This window comes from Typha latifolia, chromosome 3 (genome assembly GCF_019914945.1).
Source record: "Typha latifolia isolate L0001 chromosome 3, TyphaL0001v2, whole genome shotgun sequence".
Lineage (NCBI taxonomy): Eukaryota > Viridiplantae > Streptophyta > Magnoliopsida > Poales > Typhaceae > Typha > Typha latifolia.
This window is the reverse complement of record NC_133088.1, coordinates 13,998,459-14,025,939: the sequence shown is the minus strand read 5'-3', so window position 1 is coordinate 14,025,939 and position 27,481 is coordinate 13,998,459. Positions and strand designations below refer to the sequence as shown.

The 27,481-nt window shown below is 37.4% G+C and overlaps 1 protein-coding gene across 3 annotated transcripts in view; it reads left to right on the top strand.

Moving 5' to 3' along the window:
* LOC140785088 (uncharacterized) overlaps nucleotides 1-27,031 on the top strand; it is a 29,021-nt gene extending 1,990 nt beyond the window's left edge. For all 3 annotated transcript variants that reach the window (XM_073132806.1, XM_073132808.1, XM_073132807.1), the window contains 12 exons: nucleotides 665-903; nucleotides 2,356-2,512; nucleotides 12,089-12,166; nucleotides 12,346-12,420; nucleotides 13,313-13,432; nucleotides 14,167-14,331; nucleotides 21,290-21,815; nucleotides 21,898-22,054; nucleotides 22,216-22,325; nucleotides 23,795-23,907; nucleotides 25,316-25,676; nucleotides 26,431-27,031. In XM_073132806.1, coding sequence (XP_072988907.1) covers nucleotides 665-903; nucleotides 2,356-2,512; nucleotides 12,089-12,166; nucleotides 12,346-12,420; nucleotides 13,313-13,432; nucleotides 14,167-14,331; nucleotides 21,290-21,815; nucleotides 21,898-22,054; nucleotides 22,216-22,325; nucleotides 23,795-23,907; nucleotides 25,316-25,676; nucleotides 26,431-26,750 — 2,421 coding nt within the window. In that variant the 3' untranslated portion in view covers nucleotides 26,751-27,031. The remainder of the gene's footprint in view (nucleotides 1-664; nucleotides 904-2,355; nucleotides 2,513-12,088; nucleotides 12,167-12,345; nucleotides 12,421-13,312; nucleotides 13,433-14,166; nucleotides 14,332-21,289; nucleotides 21,816-21,897; nucleotides 22,055-22,215; nucleotides 22,326-23,794; nucleotides 23,908-25,315; nucleotides 25,677-26,430) is intronic.
* The last annotated feature ends 450 nt before the right edge of the window (nucleotides 27,032-27,481 follow it).

Sequence of the window (27,481 nt, the reverse complement as noted above, 5' to 3'; positions counted from 1 at the left end):
GAATTTTCTAAAGAAGCCAGTGGCTTATTATGTGTATATTTGGGACTACAATACTTTGGCATTTGAAGTTTTGCACGGTCATCTTTCTTTGGTTGATTTGTGTAACAGTGTGATTTTTCTGAACACTGTTCAAACTGTAAATGTAAATGACTGTAGTAGGGATTGTAAGTTGATGTAACTGAAGATGCTCAATTGATTCTCATTTATTTTAACTGCATATTTAGATGAGCTGTGAAGGACCTCTGTGTAAAATACAACTGAAGCAACCAAATTGATTCCTTATTTCCATCTATTCCTAATTCAGTGTAAAACAGGAATAATCTTCATAATTATCCTTTATGATTATTTAATAGTTTGGAAACTTTTATATTAATATATTAATATCACATTTCCAAAATCTATGCAACTGGTAAATAGTTTTAGTAAATGACAAAATATCATTGTATCCCTAGATAAACAGATCTTAGTTAAGGATATTAGTGATGGAATTTATCATTTAGAATCAGAATTCTCTTAGGTTGACATCATCCATGCCATTCTGTGTTTAACTAAAGAATATATAACTTTCCTGTGATGTTCTCTGTTTAATATTAAAACTCCTTTTTATCATGCGTCATCTGCTGATCGTTGCAGAAGTCTTCTTTTGACATTTCTCTGCATTTAGTATGTATTTGCAGCAGCAGAAAAGATAAAGAAGACAGCTCATTGGGAGGTTGATGTTCAAGTGGATCTCTTCCATGCAAAAAGTGGTGCAAATCGCCTTGATAGTGGTCTATTTAAGGGAAAAACACTATTGTATTCAGATCTGAAACATGTGGTCTTGAGAATTCTCCCCAAGTATCTACCTCAAGCAGAAGAAAACACGATTTTGGTCTCTTCTCATATTGACACGGTTTTCTCAACGTATGCTTCTCATCTGTTTTATATTATTTAGTAATTCTCTAATAAAACTATTTTTGGTCTGGCACCAACTTTAGATGAAGAGAAAGAATAGCGATAATCTGATAGATACTGTACAGTGGAGAAAAAGGGTGCAGATCTAGGGATAGGCCTGTTTCTTGTTTTGTACTTGTACTATTCATCAATTTATCGATGCTATTGTTAATCTTGTTCTTGTCTCTTGATTTGTTCACAAAGCATTATCTGACATGCACAGTCAAGATGTATGTTTAATCATTATTAATTCAGAAAGAATGGTTTTTTTTTTTTTTGGTTTAGGGTTTTATATGTTTCAGAAGATGACAAACGTTGGTACCTAGATGTTGACCCCAGGAAAACTGGTTAGAGTCCCTCCAAGGAGACAATATGCTTAATCATTTGAATCAAGTTTTTGTTTGAGGCCAATAGGCCATGTTAGAATATGGAGGATATTGACAATAAATTTCTATTTAACATTGTGAAATCAGTTCTGTCTGTTGATTTTACTTCGAAACTCTGGTGATTTACAATATAAATGAATTGAAATCACCAGGCTCGACACAAATCATTTTGAACTTTTAATTCTTTAGCCTAATATTGTTGGAAATCCATGTAGAACTCTTCAAAGTTTTAGCTTCCTTTTCTTATGAGTGATCTTTCCTCAAATACATCAATCTCGAGTAGTCATATGTTTTTCAATTAGACTAGATCATCTGTCAACAACTGCTTTGTGAGATATATTTTGGAAGCTTCACTGGTTTTTGGTACATATCTTGGTACAATAATGTAGCTATGCACAGCTGTGTTGTTGGATTCCTCATCCAGTTGTAAGAGTACGACTTAAAGAAGCACTCTTCTTTGTGTGACTTTTTTTTATTATAAATTTCTGGAGATTATATAGCTAGTCGAAGTTTGACATTGTAGATTGGTCCAAAACTTCAAATGGTAATATTACTGCAAAATGGGAAGTGTTCTGTATACACTTATTAGAATTATTCCAATCTAAAATATGAAATTATCAAGAAAGTTTTATGAGAATGGCTGATGGTACCTAACTAGTCTGAAAGATTAATGATGTATACGAAAAACTAGTAACTTGAAGAGGTTTGTTAACTGACAAGCATATAACTTGGTCAAAAACTTTACCAGAACACTTGTATTGAACATCTGTTAATTCTGTGAATCGATGTGTCTATGTTTTGGAAGCTGTAAAGGTCACAAGGGAATCCAAATGGTAACCTACTATATGATTGCTTGCTGTGCAATGTTACCTGGATAAGAGGCTTGACTGCACCAATAGGAAGTTCTATGTGTAACATATGTGATGCTGAAGTAATTTGGTGAAAGATAGAATTATTTTGTTTTTCTAATTCTAATGAGATGCACCTAGAGTTCTTGGTTACTCGATTATGCAGAAGCTAACTTTTTTTTTTCCAGGGAAGGCGCTGGCGACTGTAGTTCATGTGTGGGTGTGATGTTGGAGCTTGCACGTGCAGTATCTCAGTGGGCTCATGGATTTAAGAGCGGTGTGATTTTTCTATTCAATACTGGTGAGGAAGATGGACTGAATGGTGCCCACAGCTTTATAACACAGGTCGGTAGCATTTCAGACCTTAATTATTCAAATGAATTTTCAGTTAGTTCAGAGATCTATCATGGAATTCTGAGAAGGTCCTAAATGGTGAACTCTTGAAGGCATAGATAAGGGCTATTTATACTCAATTGCCTGCACTGTTAACAATGATGTACTTTACTGATGCACTTGGCTTACTATATACATCTTGGAGGTCATTTATTAAAGTGGCCTTTCATACCCTAGCTTCATTGAAGTGGCTATTTATTCTGACATTCTAAAATTTCTAACATAGTAAGTACTAACATCAATGGTTCATCTAATGCCCTTCAGTGTGTTTTGGATTTATAGATATTTTGAAATTGATGAAGGTTATCATTTTTATGTCTTTGAGTCATTTCCTCTTTTCAAAAGTAATATTCCTCCAAGATTCACATTTCCTGACTAAGAACTGCTGGCCAGTTCCTGTAAGAACTTGTTTATAGTACTTGTTGAATTTCTATTTTGATTTCTATTTATTTTAATATTTTCTTACCTTCTCTAAAGCATTTCAACCTGCCACATGCCTCCCATGTGAGGTTTATGTGGAGGCCAAGAGGGCTAGCAACATATGATCAATATTGGATAAGACCAAGATAGCGAAATGAATGAGGAGCTTGTAGGTTATAACAAATCCATCTATAATATAACAAAACGAGTAAAGTTCTTGAATATAAGAGCATATGTTGAAAGGAAGATACAATAAAGGAAAATGAACATAACCCCTTACAAAATAATACACCATAAGAAAATAAAATAGGCCTTACGCCCTACTAAGTGAACTACTACCAAGCTCCTGTCATGATGATAGCCAATCTGCAACATATGTCAAATATAGATGAGCCTAGCGCTTAGCAAATGATACTATCACTAGTAGGATAACAGAGAAGTAGGTATGCCTAACATGAAAAGTGCATTAGCTAAATAATTGAAAGTAATGATAGCATAAGTCATGAACGCAAATATATTGGTTAGCACGGTCCAACCTAACGCATGCTAACTTTATCAACTCTCACTATGACTACTTAACATGCCTGATAGAAAACCCATCGACCATCACCCATACTCGTTTGACATAAATGTCCTCAAGGGAGGATAGATCATAGCTGTAGAATCGCTTGTTGTTACCCAACAAACAACTGATGGATTATTTGCCATCATAGACTAAGGATCTCCATTGTAGGTTCATCACTAGGGGTGAAAATGGAATAAATAGAGATTGGATAGTGCTTAACCCACATCCGAATCCATATTTTTGGTCCGAATACCGATTCAGATACGAATAACAAAATTTAAAACTATATCCTAACTAAATAGATATGAATATTTTTTGGATATAGATAGGATAATTTTAGATACAATTGGATAATTTTCGATACAGATCGAAACTGAAACGAATATATATTGGACCTTAAAAAAATTATGCCTTTTTTAAAGACACAATTAACACAAAAAATTATGAGTTTCACAAAAATGGTCTCTTGCATGTCAAATACGTAAAGTTAGCAAAATCAATATCTACAAACAATATTAAATACATCTTTAACAATTAGAAGAAAATGGCATCCTCGTTCAAGTGCATATGTAAAAGGAACGAATACTATTAACTTAATTGCTGAACTAAATCTATAAATTGAAACTAGATTAATCAACTTAAAACTAAGGTAAAGAAACTAGATCAACTTAAAGCATGAGGTGTTGTCGTCTAGTAAAGTTTAACAAAAGAGTAGTTAGACAAATGACTTGGTAATTTGTATTTTAAATATGGTACATCACCATTTTTATGGACTAAAATAATCCATACATATATACTTTACAATTAAAGTAATAGGAACTAAAACAAAAGACCTCAAGAAGATTACAAACACCTCATTGAGTTATGTTAGGTGGCAGATCATTCACTGAAAGAAACAACCACTAAACTAAAACTCTGCAATAGCTAATGTTTTAGCCATCATCCTCTTTGTCTACTTTTTAAAGTTAAACATTATAAATGAAAAATATTAACTTCTCTTGATGCAACTACCTTGGCAAACCCCATTTTCACTTCATCTCTTATAAACAACGCATTTCTTCTAAACATATCTGATCGTTTAGAGCCAGTTTTTCCCTTTAGCATATAATCACAATTATTAAGATACACGTTCATCTTATGGGGCAGGGAAGTTAGAAAGGGAGCATATAAGTTTAAGAGAACCTTACTTGCTAAACAACGTTCAGTGAAGTTCGGTGATAACAAACTCGAGGAGGGAGGAGGCGGAGCTTGGTGACATAGCGGAGTGGTGATGGCAGGGGAGCTTGGTGACGCCAAACTTAAGGAGGGAGGAAGTGGATCTTGGTGACGATGGAGAGGTAATGATGACGAGAGCCCAGAGGGTTGATGGTGGAGGAGGAGTTGAAGATGGCAAAAGTGTGATGATTTTGGGATTTTAGTGGTGGCTAGATAAATAGAAGATATGGTTTTTTTGGTTTAGATGACTTGTGAAGATAGGTACTTGGGTAGTGGATATGATTTAGTTAGTATCGTGTTGGATTTAGGCTATTAGCGAGTAGGATATGTAATATAAGTATATTATTTTAAAATTGTGCGGGTAGATAGGTATCCGATATTCGTATCCGTATTTGGACAATTTTACCTAACTCGTATTTGAGTCCATATTCGAGTTTTTATTTAAAAAAATCCTACCCGTATATGAATCCGTATTCAGATCATGTAGGAAATTTTTACCTGAATCCGTTCCGGGTCGGCAGCGGGTTAGGCTAGAGTTGATCCGACCCATTTTCACCCTATTCATCACCATGAGTGCATCTCGCTTCAATGCTATCCACTTGAGCCCTCGTCTTAACATCATCACATTGCTTGTGTGCAAGTTATGATTTGCCGCTTAAGGACGACCTCACTCTGCGTTATCGGGTACTATTAGGTCTATGCTATTCTACCATTTGGTCTCGAACTTAAATACCTTAAAATATTTTATTCTTGTCAATCGATAGTATAATCATTTGTCTAGCCACGCAAACGATGTGCCTGATTGTTTAGGATTCACAGACCGGGACCTTAAGCGTAGGTCATATTATATAATAATATAATATAATTTTTTGCCTTTTTACCCTAGTTGGGGAGGTGTCGAATACTATCGTGACATAAACACCACTCCCTTTATGACAGTGCACTTGTGTTGGTGACAAAGATGTGAAAAATATACATATATTCATTATATTAATAATATCTTTATTATTTGAAATTTAATTGGTATTATTTTTAGACGCATTGGAAAACTATCAAATTCTTTACAACTCTATTTCTAATGAGGATCTTTAAATTCAACCTCTGGTGTCGTCAAATACAATGAAAATAACATATGCACTTTAATTAAGACCATATATGTATTTAGTGCTTAAATTGAATATATATGGAGGTTTTGTGAAATTGAACCAAACCACAAGGGATAAAATACAATTTTCGCATAAAATTTTGACCCCAAATTTACTTACCAGCTAAATCAAATAGGCAATGGTACAACGCCCTCGTCTCCTCGTGCTTCTACAAGGCCTCCTCTATTATGTGATTCTGCTAGAGCACCTTGACTAAGGGTATGGTTCTAGCTCTCAGAGGTCTTAACTTCCCTACCAAGAATTTACACTGGATGCTCTTCATAACTTAGGTCCTGTAAGTAGACAGGTTCATAATGAAGCTCACGATAAGGTCGTGCATATATTTTCTCAACGCAGAAATATTGAACACATCATGGATATGTGCCAGGTTAGTTTGTGGCCCTCGGATCAAATAAAATTTTGCAGGCGGAGAAAACAAGGTCATAATATTTGTTGCCACCTCATTGAAGGTGAAGACATCCTGCGAAGTCATCACAAATGCTTGACTAGTGTGGAAACATCTACCTCGATGAGATGAGTTGGCTCTAATTGATACCTGACCACAGCTCTCGAGAGAAGCCTGAGAAGCTCTAGGTGCCTAGGCAGCTGAGGGTGGGGTAGGAGTGCCATGCAACATTGGGCAATGATTGCGAAGATAACTGGGTTGGCCACAATGGTAAAAGTAGTCCGAGCTACATGGTTGATGGTAGCCTCTCACGCTACATCACCTAGTACCTCTAGGCTATGTTATCCTACTCTTCGATCTCTTAACTTAAATACCTTATAAGGTTTGACTCTCATCGATTGACAGTATAATTGCCCATCTAGCTTAGCAAATGTTGTGCCTTATTGTTTGGGATCCACTAACTAAATCCTCAAGTGTGGAGCTCTACTATATAATAATATATTATATGATGTGTCTTATCGTTTGTTGGCACTAAGATTTGCTCGTGTGCAAGGACCAAACTGTCGCGCACCTCGTGCTCCAAATTACTTGATAGATTGTTCTCCACCTCCTTTATGATTTTGGTCATCTCTAGATCCTCCATGCTTGCTCTCCTTAAATCTGAAAAGAAGGGAAAGGTTAGTAAAGAAAACGTGGCTAGCTCCCTCGAGTTTGGTTGCTGCAACAAGGCATCCACGGCAAGGTTCTCGTTTCCTCGTTTGTACACCAACTTGTAGTCATATCCAAGGAGCTTGGTGACCCATTTTGCTGTGCCGACGTATACACCTGTTGTCTCATGAAGTACAACAATCTCCTCTAGTCCATGCGAATGACAAATCGCCAACCGACCAAGTAAGTACGTCATTTGGTTACGACGTGAAGGATTGCAAGCATCTCTTGCTCATTGGTGGATAGTTGCTGCAACCATTCAGATAGTGCCTTGCTCAAGTACGCCATGAGCCTCCTTCGTTGTATCAACACCTCCCCAATGCCGATTTTGGTTGCGTTACACTCAACGACGAACGTCTTGCTGAAATTGGGCAACGCTAAGACTGGGGCTGTTGTCATGACGGTTTTCAGCTCTTCAAAGGTTGTCGAAGTCTTTTGTTGAAAGAAATTATCCCTTGCGTAGTAGGGAGGTCAGTGGGGCAGCAATCTTGCTGTAGTTGACGACGAACCGTTGGTAATACCTCGTAAGTCTGAAAAAACCTTGAAGCTCTCTTGGGTTGGTAGGAATCGGCCACTCCACCATGTTTTTGATCTTTCCCGGGTTGGCTTCAACTCCCGCCGTTGAAATGATGAGCCCCAAGTATTTCGCTCGTGGCTCACCCCACAAGCAATTTCTCATCTTGACCTTTAGTTGATTATGCCGCAAGATGTCAAGCACCTATTGTACATGTCGCATTTGATCCTTCCATCCCTTATTGTACACCAAGATGTTGTGAAAAAGACGAGCACATACCGATGCAAGAGTGGACGAAAGAGATCGTTCATCAGTCCTTGAAAAATTGCCAGTGCAGTGGTGAGCCGAAATGGCATTACCTAGAAATCGTAGTTCCCATTATAAGTCTGGGATGTTGTCTTGTGTACATCCCAAGGGTTTATACGTATCTGATGGTAGCCTGCCCTTAAGTCGAGCTTGTTGAAGTAAGCCGACCTCGTGAGCCCGTCCAAGAGTTTCTTGATCATCAGTATTGGGTATCGGTTTTTGACAGTGATTGAGTTCAACGCCTGATATTTGACGCAAAAGTGTCGACTAACATCCTTCTTATGCACCAATGGGATCAGAGATGAGTAGGCTCTCCTACACATTTGGATGATGTCGTGAGCGAGTATCTCAGCTACCATTTTGTTAGTCTCCTCCTAGACATGAGGGTAGTAGTAAGACCAAACGTTGGCTAGTTTAGCCTCCGGGATGATGCGGATTTGGTGATCGTGCTTACAGTGGGCGGCAGCCCTTGTGACTTATTGAATAGAGCCCCAAATTCTTGCTATAAACTTGTCATGTTAGTATGTATACCCACGGGTGGTTGTGACTCCATATCTGTGGGTACCATTTGCATCAAATAGGCTCGGTCCTCACTTCACAAAAGACTGACCAAGGGCTGCAACATAGCACCGGGTTGTGGTTGCGATTGGTTGCCACCAACCGAACTCGTTTGCCGTTTTTTCTAAAGGACAACGAGAGGCTTGTGAAGTTAAAGAGGACAAGTTCTAAGCTCTTGAGCTATTGTATCCCCAAGGCAATGCCAGCACTCCTGCAAGGCCGGCGGATACAAGTCGATGGTGAAATTCTGCCCTTGAAGCTTCAGCTCGACGCACCTGCACATGGTATTGGCTTTTAAGGTGTTGCTATCCCCAATAGTCACGTCGAATCCCTCCGTAGATTTTGACTCGAGCACAATCTTTCTCAGCAACCTTTCGTCAAACTAGTGTCAATTAAGATTCGAACCACCGTTCTCTTCACTGTGCCGCTTACGCGTAACATTATAGGTGTTGCAGATCCTGAATATGCATGGAGTGAGATCTCGACCATCAACTCTTCTATGCTCTACTCAACCACCTCAGCATCCTCTTCAGCCTCCGTAACCTCCTCAGCAGCAGGGTACCGTCACCATCATCAAAACCATCAATAAGCATTACTGATCCAGTCGGTTTTGTGCAACAATGCCTTGGAGTGAATTTTTCTTCGTAAAGAAACACAACCCCTTCACCCTTATTTCCTCCGGTTGTGCTAGTGTCAAAACTCGACCAGGAGGTTGTGGGGGTAGCTTCACGTCGTCAGAAGCCCTCAAAGGTGCCAATGGAGCCACGACTGTTCGTGTAGTCCTCGGCCAGCCCACGTGCTCCCTCCCTATAGACTTGATCTAGGTGGAGGTCGTCCATCACGAAGTGTCCAGTTGGGTCTGGACTGAATCTTCATGTCTCGTCGCTTCTCCTCCATCAGCACCGCATCCTCGAAGTCTTCCTTCAACGTTCGAGGTCGGAGGGCTCTTACGTCGGCTTGTATCTCCGACATGGAGGTGACGGTACTCTGGAGTTGCTAGTTAGTCCACCAGGGTTGGCACCGACTACTCACCCTCTCGAACTCCTCTCAAAATGCCCTAACAGTTGTCTTTTGAATGGTCTTCAAGAGGATGGCATCAAAGTTGTCATATGTTGTGGTACCAAATTGTCTCATTAGCTTGGTGAGAAATCCTCCCAATTTTCAAGCTTTCCTTGGGTGTTGGCCGATCGAAACCAATGCAAGGTCGGCCCCTCTAAGTGGAAGCTCGCTAATAGTACTTTCTGCTCTTTTGGAGTCCCTTGATAGAAGTAGAGCTGCTCCACTTAGTACATCCAATCAATCAGATCCCCACCCTTGAATTGTGGATAGGTAAAGTGTAGGATCCTTGCCTGCACCCGCATCCTGTTGTCTCATTTTGGATCATGCCCACTACAAGGTCTGAGTGGAGGAGGGTGCACCATGACTGGTTGGTAACCCCTTCGACAATCTTTCAACCACAGACAGTCTGTGTAGAACTGGTCTTGTTGGTCTAGGACTTGGAGGCGGGATTATAAGGGGCTCCCAATATTGAGTTGGCGAAGCCGGTGGTGGAGTTGAACGTCAGTGTCGGTGTGGTTGTAGACGGCGCCTCGACGTAGGATCTGCTTCAAGAGTTCAACCACACTTCCCGGCCTCCCTCGATGCTATGGTATTTCTCAGCATGTCCATGAGCATCCAGTTGGTCATGGCGATCTGCTCGATAAGATTGCTATGTTGTGCTTGGATTGAATGGGGCTCAGAATTAGGGTCACCCTCGGTGGTCGCCCTAACCGTTGCAGCCTCCGAAATTTGTTACGGACCAGATCTGGAACGATTCGTCCGTTGGATGATTATGAAAATTTTGGTGGAGGTAGCCTCGTGAGTTATGATTCTAATGGCTCTAGTTTCACCTAAATCGGAGGTCGAGATAAAAAGATAAAAATAAAATAGTGGAGATAGATCAGAGAGGACATAACGGTAATTTCCGACATTGTGGCGGTCGTCGAAGGGTGGTGGACGACCGTGTAGTAGGGTGGCTGCTGGAGGTAGGAGGTGGCTAGGGTTTGAAAGCTTGAAGGGGATCTACGATTATGATCTACTCCTATAAAGATAAAGGCAATCCAATGGTTAATATAAAAAAATAAGGACGAGAATAATAACTGGCTAAACTTATAATTCTCTCAATGATGATTCCATTCATAAAATTATCAATACATGTTCACTCCTATTTATAGAAGTAAAATTTCATAGCAGATCGGATCCACATGCGGATTATCTGTTTTATTTGAAATTCAAACAATAAGATAAAGCTAGCTAACTAACTAAATCAGCCTTTCTTTATCTTTAACGGATTAATCCTTCGTTTCGAAATAGATAGATTTCGAATCTGGAGAAGTTGTGAATACGAAAGTTGTAGATCTGGAGGTTGTGATCTTATCCCGCTGGTTTGATATTATTCAGACATCTGTAGAATATTCTGTGAATATTTTTTCGAAACTGCGCAGAGCTGGATTTAGCTAATTAAATAAAATCCTAACCTTCTAACTAACCAAATAAGCAAATAAGATAACTAGACTCAATCCATTGAGTCTAATCTCCCCTTGATGTGATCCGATCTGACCCGGTTCGCATCAGTCTCGCTGACATAGCCCTGGTCGTCATGATGAATGTGGAAGCATGTCAAGGACAACCACGCTTAGTATGACCTTGTCTTAGTAGCTGGTCAAATATGGTGAATTAATGAAGGTGAGGTTTAACTGTGGTTTGATGGAGACGGTGGTCGGTTAACTGAAAATGGTGGTGGATGTTGGTGGAATGGGTGCTGCTAGGGATGGTATGATAGTGGTACCAAGGGAAAGAAAAGGTGGGGGGAATGGACCAGCCCTTCGAGACTACGGGGTTTGGTCGGACAGAGGAAGGTAAGGGATGGTGGCAGTAGGGCTGCCGTGGGAGAGAGAGGCCAAATCAATCATAATCCCTATATGGTGCCCACTACAAAGCTTTATAGGTGGCTATTCGGTCTTAAGTCAGTTTGGCTAACACAATCGATGAATCCAACTTCAATTTTAGCAAATAACAAAGATATAAGGATTAGAATGCAAATAGCAAATGCAAACTAAATAAGATAACTAGGGACTTAATCCCAGCAGGTCTAGCTTGAGGCAGTTTGGTTTAGTCCATTATAAATAGTTTAAGCTTTTGGATTGAGTTGAATTTTAAGACACGTATCAAATTATTAGGGAGGGTTCTAACAGAAGAGTTGGCTAGGGAAGAAAGAGGGTAGAAGGTAGACGAACCTCTGCCCTAGCTCGGCCACCCTAGACGCGCGCTAGCTCACCGTTGATGGCGTGTGCCCCAGGCTGTGATGCCTGCCCCGACATAGGATAAGATCCTCCTTTTTTTTTCTTCGGGTTATTGCATTCTCCATTTCTCTTATTAGGTCCTTTATCAATAGATTTCCTTCCTTTCAACAGGATGAACAAAGAAAAAGACCACCTCCATTTCTCTTACCTTCTCACTATTACATGTTTGTATTATTCTAGGCCAAGTCTGCCCAGCTCATAACTTTATAGAGTTGAAGTTCAGGACGTGTTTGAACAATCATGCATCAATATCGTTGTAACTGTAATCTGGATAAATTTTATATCATTATAATCTTGTCAATCATATATTACCTTGCATAACATTCTCAAATTGAATTATATTTGTGCAGCATCGATGGAGTAGTACTATTCGCTTTGCAATTGATTTGGAGGCTATGGGAATTGGAGGGAAGTCCAGTATATTTCAAGTTTAGTAACTTTGAAGTTTGAAGCTCCTTAACATTCTCACTTCACACATATTTTCCTTTCATAATTTCTATTTAATATTTAAGTTCCTCGTTATTCTGTTTATTCGCGAATATCCTCAACAATACGAACCTTCATTTTCTGTCAAGTAGTTCACTGTGTTATAGTTATCTGTGAATAGGGTGGCTCTGCGCCATGGGCTCTCGAGAGTTTTGCTGCAGTCTCGAAGTATCCATCTGCTCAAATTATTGCACAGGTTGGCATCTTAAGTTCATGAAAATCTGTCATATTAGTGAACTTGTAAACTCATTGATCTTATATTTCCCTCTATAATATATCTATCACACTGTTATGCTATTGCTTGTCCATCATTTATTACAGGCAAACATTGAAGTGAGTAAAGGTTAACAAGTTGGCATCATCTATATTGAAGCATAAATAATTAAAAGTGAAAAGATCTGAAGTACTACATTTGATGTTTCAGTATGTATATTATTGTTCAAACTTTGAAATATACAGGCATGATCATTCATCATGTAATCCCCATGCTAGCTGATAACCTGCATGCCTGATTTTCATTCTAGTTCTGTGAACCTAGTTGTCAAAATATTTGTTTGGTTCAGATTGCTCATCATGCATCCCTATATTAAACTAGCAATTTTATCAAAGTGATGTATTTTGAGTGAGAAACACCTTTTTTGTGCATTACTAATCAAGTTAGCAGTGTTTCTATCTAATTCCATATAATTTTTGTAACTTGTCATCACTTTCATCTATTTATTTTGGACCGTTGAATTTATTAGCTAACTGTTCCTGCATCAACAAGTCTATGTTGCTATTTTCTTTCCAGACATCCTGAGTTAAACATTGATTATTTCTGTGGGAAATAATCTGGCCATGCATATCCCACAAATATTCTCTCTTTTTCATGTTTACACTGGTACATGCAGGAATATTCTATTCATCTATTTTCTTTTTGAACCCCATTCACCATTTCATATGATACCAGAATAAAATCTAATTCTAATTTTGCTCGTACCTTTATCCTTATTCTATTCTTCTCTATGAATCAATCAACTTTTTTAAGCAATATAATACACCCTCTATGTTAGCCCATATATCATATTATAAGACTAATATTTCTGCAGGATCTCTTTCTTTCTGGAGCGATAAAATCTGCCACGGATTTCCAAATATATCAAGAAGTTGCTGGTCTTCCTGGGCTTGATTTTGCATATTTAGAAGCTACTGCTGTTTATCACACGAAGGTCCATATTGTGATTTATATGAAATACCTTTTTGTATAGTGAAACACTGAAATTTAATCTCACTTATAAAATGTTTAATTACATTAGAACTGTATAGCACTGATATAGGAGTGTAAAATATGTTAGAAGTTGCAGCATATCTGGCTCTATGAGAATGTTTGTATATATACTGTTGATATGCTTTGGTAAAGATTGATGGCTAAAATTGTGAATGAGATACATGTTTCAGATTAGCCATCACATCAATTGATGTAAGTCATCTTCCATATCCTGGTATTTTCAAATGCATGCCTGTTGAATGAATTTTCTAGACTCTTTGCCATAATGTATTTAGGTTAGCCATTAATAGTGAAATTTTATGTGATCTCTGAGTGCAATGGAACATAGTCAAGATCTGTAAAGAGAGTATGAGAAGACTTAATAGAAAACTTCTATCTACTCCTCTATTTGATCAAAGTGAGGTTTTCTGAGGGGCCAGCAAGAAGTCTTGACTATGGATACACCTAGGAGTCCTCAATCCATTATCTTGTTGTATATATTCATTAAATTTACCGAGTGACATCTAGTAAAATTTATACACAAGCTGTCAGGAAAAAATATAAAAAAGTACTGACAAGAAAAAAAAAAGTGGACAATAATAATTGGCAATAACTAGTAAATGAGTAATTATACAACTCCAAGTATTTTAGTTTTCTTAGTAATTAATAACTAGTTATAAAACCATGTTCTTGCAGAATGACAAGTTAAAGCTTTTGAAACCGGGATCTCTTCAACATCTTGGAGAAAATATGCTAGCTTTTCTGCTTAATACTGCTTTGTCTTCAAAACTTCACAAAGATGTGGAACAAGGGAAGGAAGAAGTCATTGATCAGAACCAGGCTGTTTTTTTCGATGTTCTGGTATTGTAAATAACCTCCTTAGTATTTCAATTCTAGTTTTGACATGAACATTTTATCATTTATATTTATGAGAATTGTCTATAGCTTTTGTACCAATTTTTCTTCTGCCTAGTATAGTATTACAAAATTACAAATTAGTCCTGTGCTCAAACCAGTAAATATAACCAGGCTATTTGCATTTATGGGTTAATGATAGCCCATGTGTGTGAAAAATTGAGACTATAACTGACTAACTGATATTGCTGAATATATTATTGATACTGAAATTTCCTTGTATGAGATCTGTTCCCACTCATTTGAATGGTTAGACATACATTAATGGCCTGGAAACCGACATTACTTTTGAAGCTTTATTCACTTTATTGTTTCCATTGTTAATCCACCACATCACTATACTTCATGGTCATAGTGAGATTATTGTTGGTCATATTGTACTATTACTATCAAGTAGAACTAAACCAGGAAAATAATTTTTTGAATAAAATAACCTTTGGACCTCTATTCCAGGAAGCAGTGATATGTTCACCCTATAGGTTTGTTCATAGTGGATACCATGGATGAAATACTTGTTGGATAATCCAGAGAAATGTACTAGATATTTCCATTAAATATCTGACTTGAGAGAAAAAGAAAACTTGCTGATATGGCCTGGATATGTCTCAAAGACATTGGATACACTCAGGACTCCTATGAAAGAAGTTTTTAAGTATGAAGGAAATTGCTGCCTTTTATTGTGGCAAAGTCCAGAATGTTCAATGTAAAATATAAGACTTTATTAATTATTTTAGGAGGCATGGTTTTATGCACTAGGAGGGCAAGATTACAACTTTATTAATTATTTATATGAAGCAATACAAGACCCAATCCTGAATGGGTTGTAATATATTGCTTGATATGAAAGAGGAGACTTAGCTTTATCTATACAAAGTTACCATGTATATAAATAATATGAACAATATAAGTTTAATAACTCTAATACGAACTCAAGATGGATCATAAATCGAGACTTTGCTAACTAGATGCTCAAAGCGCAAAAGGAGAAGATTTCGTGAAGAAGTCGACAATTTGCTCCTCGGTCTTGAGGCAATAGAGAAAAATGATGCCATCTCAATAATTCTATCGAGTGTAGTGCATAATGACTTCTATGTGCTTCATCGTATCATGAAAAATAAAATTCTCAATGAGATTCTTAGTACTATCATTGTCAATATGAAGAGAAGTTAGGAAGGGGTAAGAGAATACCTATGCCATTAAGTAGGCGACGGATCCAACAATCTTCTTAGTCGTAGTACAAATAGCATACTCAGACCTAGTATTAGAGAGAGAATATTCTGCTTCTTGCTTTACTAGAAATCAGAGTCTTCTAGAAAAATGCAGAAGCTAGTAGAACTTCCGATCAGACTTGTCACCAACATAATTTGCATTAGAATAAACCTGCAGTACCAAGATAGAAGTCAATGGCATGAAGAGAAAGCGAGTGATGGTGCTATAAAGGTATTAAAAAATACATATAAGATTAACATAACAGGTAGATCAAGGAGCTTCCATGAACTAAGTGACAATACTAACTGTATGAGATGTCAAGCTAAGTAATGGTAAGGTAGACGAGGGGCCTGACCAATTAGTATTATCTAGTCGAATATGGAAGAAGCTGACCATCATTCAGCTGAAGCTTCACATGAAGTTCAACTGGGGTAGTAGTGGGACGAATGCGAATGATAGTTACATGACTGAGAATGTTTATAATTTGTAATATATTTCTCCCGCGATAAACAATATCCAGATCATGGTTCCCCGTATTGGCCGATCCCGATCCAGGCTCGATCCGAACTCTTTCTCTTTCACTTTTTCTTTTTGCTCTCTCTTACATTTTTTTCTTTCTGTTACTCTTTCTTTTCACTCTTACTTTTTTTTCTTTCTTTTACTCTTTCTTTTTTTTCTCTTCTTACATATAATGATTGTTTCTCTAACGGAGAGATCTAGATCCGATGAACTCCAACGAACTCTAGTATATAATTTTTTAATTAATTTTTTTTATTTCTCTTAGTTTTTCCATTTTTTCCACTCTCCTTTTTTCTTCTCTTTTCTTCTTCTTCTTTTTCTTCTTCTTCTTCTTCTTCTTCTTCTTCTTCTTCTTCATGATAACATGTTTTTTTTATAAAATTTTCTTCCACTCACGCTTTTATTGATCTCTTCTTCTTTTCAATTTTTATTGCACCATAATTTTTTATTTTTTATTTTCTTATTTTTGTTAAACTTTTTTCTAAACTTTTAGAAGTTTTGCTGCATTTTTAAATAATATTTAGAATATTATGTAATTAAAAAGTCCGATTCAATCCAAATGTCCGATACAGCCGATCCAATCGATATGCATCGTTTTTTTGGAAGACTGATCCTGATTTTTCGAACCTTGATCCAGATATTACTGAAGAGGACTGAAGTCCTTCATTTCAAACTGGTGCTGAAAATGCTATTGAAGAGAGCAAATGCTAGCCAAGTCATCTCCAATGATAAATCAATTTATCAACATACAGAATGAAGACCCAACCTTGAATAGAAGACCACAAAATAATGGATGGCTCAGAAGGGGTTCTCATGAAATTCGTAATCTATACACAAGAAGCCTACTTGAGCCCGTGGATAGCTCATCGTAGTCGACAAATATGACCTAAAAGAATAGGGAAACCAGATGAAAGATCCATATACACCTCGTTAAGAAGACCGTGAAGAAATGAATTCTTCACATCCATCTGACGTAAAAGGCACCGTGGACTAAAATCGACAGTAAGAAGAGTAGAACAGAAGTCATCTAGGTAACAGGAGCAAAGGTCTCCTAATGGTCTATTCTGTATTCCTATGTAAAGCCCCGAGCAACCAAACGAGCCTTATACCTGGCAATGGATTCATTAGGTCGATACTTGGCTTTGAAGATCCATTTGCAGTTGAGAGACACGATATTGGATAGGCGATGAGCAACATCCCAAGTATACATTTGTTGAAGAGCCTGAAACTCATATGCTATGGCACGTTGCCACTTTAGAATCTAGAAGGTCTCACAATAGGACCTGAGCTAAGGGGGTGGAGTGGATGACTCTAAAGGTGTGAGACTAAGAAGAGTAAAAGAAGACATAAAAAAACTATACCAATTAGGAGGGGGATGCATACGCTCTAGATAGCGAGGAGTGAGTGCAAGAGCCACAGTAGAAGATGAGACTATCAGAGGGATACTACCAACGAAGAAAGGCTCAACTGTAGGAGGGATACACAACCTGCAAGTGTAGAAATATAACATAGTCGTCATGGGAGCGGGTACTCCTTTGGAAAGGCTAGGGACTCAACAAGAGAGCGGCCTGGAAGGGTAGAGGGAATTGGTAGTAAATAAGTATCCATGAGTAGAGGAATATTAGCATGTGGGGGACATGGTTGGGCCAGATTGGAGATATTCGAGGGAGCAAAGGATAGAATAGGGATAGGTAGATCTAGAAAAGATAAGTTCGAGGGAACTAAAGCATCAAAGATAAAGAAGGGAATCTCTTCCAGAAAAGCGACATGGCATAATATTCTAAAACCACGAGCAGAAGTGTCATAACAAGTTAACAACGATAGCTTTTATACTTAGGTCTATATCCTTAATAAGATGCACTTAGCTACTCAAGAGGGCAATTAGTTGCGTTCACCTAGAGAAATAAGAACAAAACAAGTGCACTCAAAAATATAAAGATGATCATAAGATGACGAAGTATCATAGAGATGCTCGTGTGAAGTGACACTAGCGATGATGGATGATGTAGTTCGATTGATGAAATAGAGGACAGTAAAAAATATCTCAGCTCAGTAAGAGTGAGGAATAGAAGCCACAAAGAGTAAAGCGCAAGTGGTCTCAAGAAAATGACAAGATTCTGTTTGGCAACACTATTCTAAGCAAGGTATAGGGACACGATTGCTAAGGTAGGGTGTCGGCAGAAGTATGAATGGAACGAAACGTAGAGAAAAGATACTCACGAGCACCATTGGATCGGTATATCTTAATAGATTAATCAAACTGAGTACGAACTATAGAAAAGAAGTCAGGATAGATCTTATATACGTCAGAGCGTTGAGGTGAAATGAGAGAAATTATTATTAAAATACACATATTAGAGAAAACCAAGACCCAAAGAGAGGGGAGTAGAGCCCCAAATGTCATAGTGCACTAGATAAATAAGGGAATCAAAGATACTTCACTAAGAGCAAAAAGAATAGTAGTGTTTTGCCAACCTGCATCTATTATAAGGTAACAAATAAGAAAAATATTGTTGTACAAGGATCTAGATCGAGACATGGTTGTGAGATATTGACTCGATATATGACCTAGATATTGATGCCACAACTTTGAAGGAGAGAGGTGAGTGAAGGGGCAAGCACTGGGATGAGGTGATAGAAGGTGAAGCTGGTCCAGGTAGTAGAACTCGCAAATCCGTCTACCAATCTCAATCCGCTAGCTTATAGAAGGGTCTTGCACAACCCAAAAAGTAGAAGAGAAACATTATGTAATTAGAGTAAGAAAGTTGGGTAATAGAAATAAAACTTATGATTAGATTGGTAACAAGTCAAACATCCAATAAAGTAAGATGACTTGTGGGAACAATGTTGGGGGTAATGCTAGAAAACACGGATACTCCAAAATAGGTGGAGTATCTGTATCCAATATGTATCGAATACAGATACAAGTCTGATACACCTAGGCACGTGTTTGATACTCATCAAAAAATGTTTGGATTAAAAATAAATCATTCAAATTGCTAGATACGGCTTGGATATGCCTAGATACGCAATGGATACGGTTTACTTGGTTATTGGTTATATCAAGTGAAAAGAACTTATTGACCTATTAAGCTTAAGTGAGAGGAAAAAGCTATCAAATCCTATTCATTTCATCCCTTTCTCGACAACGTGTTCCTCTCTCGACATCGGGTTCCTTCCTCTCTCTATCAATGGCGACGTCAATGACAACACCACTCTTTCCTCTCTAATGATTACAATGACGATGAAGAAGACGACGATGGGCGACGACAGCCCTCGTTTCTTTCTCAAGGATATGATGACATTTGTTTTTATCTCTTTTTCTCTCTTTTTTTTCCTTTTTTTTTCCACTTTCATTTTGGCAAGAAAGTAAGGCTTTTGCTTTTTTTTTTGTTCTTTTCTTCTTTTTTCTCTTGAAGGTGGCTGCTGTAAGAGAAATATGTTAGAATATGCCATATGATTTGTATAAAATGTTTGATGTTCAGGATATGTTAGTAGGCCATAGAGTCTACATAAAATATTTTGATATTAGAAATATATTGGTATAGGTCAATAGGAGAAATATTTTAGTCTGTAAATGCTTTGATGTTCACAATAGATTTATTTATTAACATATCTATATTCTATGTTTTGAGAATTTGCTATATCCCTGTATTTGTATCACCGTATCTCCGTATTTTGTATCTATATCTCTGCTTCATAGGATTAATGTAACCAATGCGAGAGATGAGGTAATGAGTCACATTAGCAGTGTGAGCATGAGAAAGGGTGAGAGAAGCAATGGTGAGACTAGTGAAAATGGATGAGTCACCTATTATATGATATGAGGCGTCAAAATAAAAGATCTAGGGTTTAATCATACTAGAGACAACAAAGGCAGAAGTAAAGACACCAGCAAAGCTGAGGGCACTATGAACAAATTGTTGAATTTGTTGGAGCTGTAGATTGCCAAAAGTGGGGCTGGTGAAATGATTAGATGGGTCGATGCTTGGGGCAACGGTCAAAGGAACCAAGTGGCGACTCTTGTCCTTGCTTGATCTCCTCTTGCTAGAGCGGGGAGTGAGCTCAGGATGAAGACGATAACAATGAGCGGCAAGATGACCAAGATGACTATAATGAGTGCACATAGGGTGTGATGAGTGATGGTCTCGTCTAGGCACAAGTGACATGAGAAGTAGTGAAAATATTAGTCGTGACTAGTAAAGCAGTGGGAGCAACACCAAGCACAATCTCTGTGGTAGTAGAGGGTGGTGTAGAGAGACCTACTGAGAAAGCAGGAGATGTTGCCTAAGCTCCTTAGTTTGTAACTTAGCGATGGCATTGTCTAAGCTTAAGCGAGTGGGGCGATACAACAGATGATAGTCAAATTTTCAAACTCTAAAGCAGCTAGGAAGTCCATCAAATGATCCTCATTGCGGTGACATTGAGCAGTCACCAGGTCAAAGGACAGAGAGTAAGCTCCATTGATATAAAGCTCATGTCTGATGTCAGTTATGCGACTGATCTCAAAGCGATGCATTAGACTCGACTGGACCAACGACTGAGGAGCCCAGATAGCTGACGATACTATTTGGATTTGAGGTGACCTTAGATAACCTAATTTGCAGGATGAGATAGGTATAGACCTTTATGTCACGTAGAGCCCACTCAACATATGCAAGGGAAGGAACCTCCAATTGAATTGTTTTAAGCATGTTAAACTCAGTAGAGGTCACAATAGTGGTTTGAATGGCTGTGCGAGAGGGACCACACCCTATAGGGATGCCATTAATGTGCCCAAGGAGATGTCTCATGTGGAGGAGCATCTTGATAGAAAATGCCAATGTGATCCAATTCTTGGTTAATTATTTTCATAATTTATTAAACCATATGGATTTACTGATACACATTATTAATTTTGTTTGTTCTATTGTTTTAGCACATATAGACTTGGATAGAATTCTTCAATCCCATAACATGTTTGGATAAGACAATTGGAAGATATACATATCTGATTTTTCTTCATTTTCTTTCATGGCATGACTTCAGAAATATGATACACATGCCATAAAAGTTAACTCGAACCTCCGATAGTCATGTTTAATAAAACTGATCATGCCCTATTTCTAGCTATTTGCTGCTTCTATAATTTTATTCTATAGTACTGTGTTCAATTTATGTTTTGATAATTTTACAGGGCATGTACATGGTTGTATATTCTCAACGACTGGCAACCATGCTTCACAACTCAGTTATATTTCAGGCACTTCTTCTATGGACTACATCACTACTTATAGGCGGTTATCCTGGTGCCATATCTTTTGGCATAGCATGCTTGAGTATTATTCTGATGTGGATATTTTCCATCGGCTTCTCTATTCTAGTTGGCTTTGGTCTACCCCTTATATGTTCCTTTCCTCATCCGTATATTGCAAACCCATGGTTAGTTGTTGGGTTATTTGGTGCACCTGCAATTCTTGGGGCATTAACTGGTCAGCACATTGCCTTTCTCCTCATTAAGAAAAACCTGCAAAAGAACTTTTCTAAAAGGATTCCCAGGCTGTCAATGAATATCGAGGAAAGCATAATCAGGTTAGAAGCTGAAAGGTGGCTTTTTAAAGCTGGTTTGGTCCAATGGCTAGTCCTTCTTATTATTGGCAACCTTTGGAAGGTTGGATCTTCCTTTATAGCTCTTATTTGGCTAGTGTCACCTGCTTTTGCTTGTAAGTCAGCATTCTCTTTAAGCAATTCATGATTTTGATGTTCATATTTGAAAATTGAAATGACTACATCCTTTCTGCACAGATGGTCTCATGGAAGCGACACTATCTCCAGCACGGTCACCTAAGCAGCTTAAAATTGTGACTCTGATTCTTGGTTTGGTCTTGCCCATTTTGTTCTCCGCTGGTACGGTTATTCATTTGGTGGGGACAATAGTTGGGAGTACTGTTCGCTTGGATAGGTAGATCTATGACATAATTAAGCTTCCAAACCTGCTTTCCGTTATCTCAATGTTGGTAGATTCTGCTTTGGAGCTCTTATTCCATCTTGACCTGTAAAGATGCAATATATTTCCTTAGTGTCATTCATGATATGCATTACCTCATTTACATTGGCATGCAGGAACCCAGGTAGCATACCTGATTGGCTTGGAAATGTAATAGTTGCAGTTTTCATAGCTGTTGTTGTTTGCCTTATGTTGGTTTATCTTCTTTCCTACATTCATCTCTCAGGTATGTGTATCTTATCTGTGGAAATATTGAACGTACCAATGAGCTCTTTTATGTCACTTGATTGTCAATATCGATTGCTCTATTGGCTGATTTTTTGTTATCTAACATTCCTCTTTCTTTCTAGAGATGTATTGCTTGTGGTTGACTATACTAATTCATTTATCTACCTGCTGTACATGTATAACCCTATCAGGTTCATTTGTATATAGCAAAGCACAAGCTGTTGCATCACTATCACCATATTCCTCATTTTCATTCATTTATTATCATCCTGTGATACATGTATAATGGTACACTGACGTGCTTGTGAATCTCGTATGCCATCTGTGTTGTTATGATCTTCACATTTCTATAAAATGACATGCTGGGAAAAGTCCTCTTTGTTTAACATGTCATGCATCACAAGAATGATTAATGCAACTGCATGCTTTTTTCTTTTAAACTTTTCATAACTGATGGTAATCTTTCAATGGTTTAATAATTCTGGTTCCGGAGAACCTATTTGTTTCAGATTGTCAGGCATTTAGATTTATGGAACAAACAGGTTCTATTTATCTGACTTGCATATGCCATTTCTACAAAAACCTAAAATATTAGTAGTCAAGATAACAGAGAAATGCTTGCTGAGTGTGGGTTATTGCATAGCCTTCAAAGCAGTTATAAGCCCCCTGTTGCAAGGGTTAATGTGAATAGTGAGTTGCAGATCTGCACACACTCCCGAGAATATTCTTATCGAATGCTTCGGGGATCTGTTGCATTCTGTGATCTTTCAAAAGTTCCAGGTCTGGAACAAGTTATAATGCAGAGGCTATATCTTTAAGAGGTCAGGCTACTCATGTTCTAACAAGTGGTACAAGCACTGGGGCAGACAACATAACATATGTTCTAGCTTAGGCTACTATACCTAGATGAAGGTGCGACCATGTGCGCTGAGGCATGATGAAAATCCAAGTGCATTTAATCACCTCAGCCTCTGACAGCACAATACGCCTCAGGAAGCATGTGTTAATTGGTCAACTGCAGACCTGGTCTTAATTTTACAGTCCAATATTCCAAAGATCAAATTATCTAGCTTTAGTATTGGACTAATCACTTATTCGTAATCAAGTTTTACTAAACAACTTAATTAGCAATTTGTGCTAACTAGCTCCCAAATATTTCAGCTAATCTCTGAAGACGGAAATTAGGCAAAGTTGGTTTTATTTCCAAATTAGGAGACACATTGAGCTGGCTGAGCAGAAGAACGGTAGAACATCTCAAGTGACAGATATAAAGCTCTCAATTATAGGATAAAGACTTGTTTGGAATCAGGATTTAACAAATAATTTTAAGTTCAGATCTCTGTGCTATTTATTTATGTTGACCTTGCAACTGAGTTAATGACACTAATTTTCTGGTTTTGTATTTCCTATGTAAATATATTTTGGTCATTCTTTGAGAGGTGACTGATTTCTAGAAACTGATCATAGGTGCTAAAGGACCACTTGCTTTTCTGATGTGTGCACTCCTTGCTATAACACTGGCTGCAGTATCAACCGGCATTGTCCCAACATTTACAGAGGATATTGGTCGAGCTGTGAATGTAAGTTATTTCTCTTTTGCGGGTTGCTTTGGTCGTATGATTTGCTATCATGTTATTGTTATGCTCAGCTTCTTCTTTGGTAGCTTAATGTTTAATAACTTTTTGTTCATAAACAGTTCTATTGAAAGATACTAAAAGAATGAGAGAAAGGAAATTACTAATGTTATGAGATGAAAGGAATTAAATTATCCACGTGGTTAGAGTAGAGTTGTGTGAAGAGAAGATAAGCTCTAAAAGTTAATATTGTAGACAATATCTCTGCAAATCCTTCCCGACAGTATCAAGTAGTATAAATAGCAAGGTTGCAACATCAAGTAAATGCCACATGGTAACTTGCTATCACTAATGCTAGATAGATACAAACTACATATGCAAACGATAATTTGATTGCATGACTTTGATGGCTTGAATTGGATATATCATATTATTATTGCAAATTTATTTTTGTATATTTTTTCCCCAAACATAGAAGTTCTTGTGAAAATATCAATCAAACGATACTTCTCTTTCCGATGAAGAAAGAATACCTTTCTAAATGATAAAAAGTTCAATTTTTTACCTTTTTCTTCCTACATGTGATTATCTTGTCGGCCTATTGGAACCTCTAGAATAACAATATTTTATGTAGAAATGTTGATTCTTGGTTTTGTTATATTTGAAGTTTTCATCGATATATATTCTTGTGGTTAATTGTCACTATAGATCTTGTTATATCTAAGGCATGTTAGTGTGGTAATAAGTTGATTTCATGATTAGAAAATGTACTGTGTAAGAATGAAGTGTTGAATGCCTTTTAAGTTGTACTACTACATCTCTTGAACTTTTAGGCTTAAAAATAAAATCAATTCTAGAATATGTACTCCTCTTTGTTATTTCCAAAATAAGATACTTATTCTAGTAATAATTATTCTTTTATTCACTTGTCTTTTAGAATAAGGGTGTAATAATTATTTTTCATGTGATATAAAGTGAAGAAAATAAATAAAAATTTATTTTATTTAATTACTATAACTACCTTTTGATTTGATATAAAGTAGGTTAAGAAGATACATATCAAGGGTAAATTAGTAATTGAGTTAGTAAGTGATATAATATGTAATTGTAATGAATAATATTTGTATTTTAGAATATGGTTATTATGATGTTTAGTTATTCTGGAATAAGTTGTATTTCAGAATAAAAAAAAATGTTCAATGGGGCGGGGCTTAAGGTTTTCTCTTCACTTCAATTAATTTCTCCCACAATGTGCTTTTTGTTCTGGAATTACTACAACCTAGGTTGAACCATACTTTTCTTTATCTTTTCTCTTCCTTATCATTTACCTGCTATATGCTACTTGCTAGTTCTGCAATTTTCTCTTCTCTTCCATCTGCTATATGGTGATCTGCATATTTTATTTCCTACACAGGTCGTGCATGTTGTGGATACAACAGGAAAATATGGTGACAGTCCAGAACCATTATCCTTTATTTCTTTGTTTTCTACTACTCCTGGTAAGCTGACAAAGGAAGTGGAGAATCTAAAAGATGAAGAATTTGTTTGTGGGAGGAGTAAAGCTCTTGATTTCGTTTCTTTTACTGTAAAATATGGCTGTGGGAGTCACAAAGAGAGCAAGAAAGGATGGAGCAGATCAGAAATTCCAACACTCCAAGTAGAAAGTGATTTAATAACAGATGTTAGAGAAACAAGAGTTTCTATTGATACTAAATTGTCTACACGTTGGGTGCTTGCAATCAATAAAGAAGAAATTCGTGACTTTACATTTCAAGGTGAGCTTCTTACATTTTTCATGAATGATTTGTGGCATAATTAAAAGGAGTGTGTCAGATGGAAGATTTGATTCTGTTTGAGATCCCATTGAATGTAGAATGGACTTTATAACAACCATTACTTAGATCATATGTTTTAGCTGTTAAAAATTAGTCTGGTTTTATTTTAATCGGTGGGATCTGTGTTGGCCTTAAAACTGTCAATGCACATCCCCTGCATTGGAACCATGGGGCTCAAAACAGAAAGATATGCTCGACCTCATGGACGTCCACTACCACCATTTTGAGCTCTTGCAGAAACAGGCCATCTAACTAATTTTCAATGATTGTAGCATAGAGATCATTAAAGATATTTTTCATCTCGTTTATGTCCATTACTATAGCATGTACCTTCAACTGTCTATAGAGATGCCTAGTGCTCTTTGTATTTGATAGATCAGTTAGAACTGGCATAAAAATATTAAAATATTGACTGGAATTTTAGTTGGAAAAGCTACTATGTGAGCAAGACATTTTTCTTTTTCTTCATTATTTATCTGTTACGTGTGTGTATGTGTGAAAGAAACAATGCTTTAGGGTAGTATCAGTTTTTTCTTTATTAGTTATTGGTGTATGAAAGAACCATGTTCACCATTTCAAGTCTAAAAAGAGTATACTTAGTTTGTGATATTGCAATAACTTTTGGCTCCTGTGAGACTTTTCTCATGACTTTTACAATCTGATACTTCATGTTTTTCTTGGAATTTCATTTCAGTGGACTCGGAGGAACTGGTTCCATTAGGCGAAAAGGGTGCAGTTGATGGATGGCATATTATTCAATTTGCAGGAGGGAAGAACTCACCTACAAAGTTCCAGTTAAACCTTTACTGGTCAAGTAATTACACCTCTCCGTTGCTGAAGGACAAGCAAGAAGAGGACCCTCCTCTCTTACTGAAACTAAGAACAGATGTGAACAGGATCACACCACAAACCTCAAGGGTCCTTGAGAAGCTTCCATCTTGGTGTTCCCTCTTTGGTAAATCGACTTCTCCTTATACATTGGCTTTCTTGACCGCACTTCCTGTTCATTTTTAGGGACATAGATCTCACATACCTGCCATGAGAACTTGCCAGTTGTTTTGAGCTCAAGGCTGTTGACGGATTATATACGTATCTTCTGTTGGAAGGCTTGTAGTTATTAATCCTTCTGACTTGTATTTTCTAGTATTTATTTATGTATTATTTGAGGATTGGACATTAATCCATTATTTATTGAAACTGAAATCTGAACTCGAAAAGATAAATATGTGATCATTTTGTCTCAATCATCAATTGTAATTAATGGAATGCCAGAGGCGGACAATTAGATTGAGTTACCTTGGTTGATCTCAGATATTCTGTTATTCTTATTATGCCTTGGACTCAGAAATGCTGGAATCTGTTTTACTGTTGCGCGGAGAAGCTTCAGTGGCATGGCATGATGGCAACATGCCCTTGAGTAGCTGAGTGGTGTTCCGGATGTGATGAGTTATAATTAGATGCTTGCCTGTATATATGAAGGGTTTACAGGTTGTTCTTTGATGATTTTGATGGATATATTTTAATTTCCATTTCTTGCACGTTAATTTTGAGTTAGAATTAAATGTCCAGCTGATCACCTGTTCCTGATGATTTTAGTTCGCTAGAACCGTCTTCCCTGTTAAATAAAACATAGTATTATTTCTGATTGACCAACAATGCAACGTTCTCGAGGAGGCTATAGGACATAAGAGCAAAGAGCAAGTCAATTTAATGATGCCAAAGGGCAATTCATGCATATTAACACT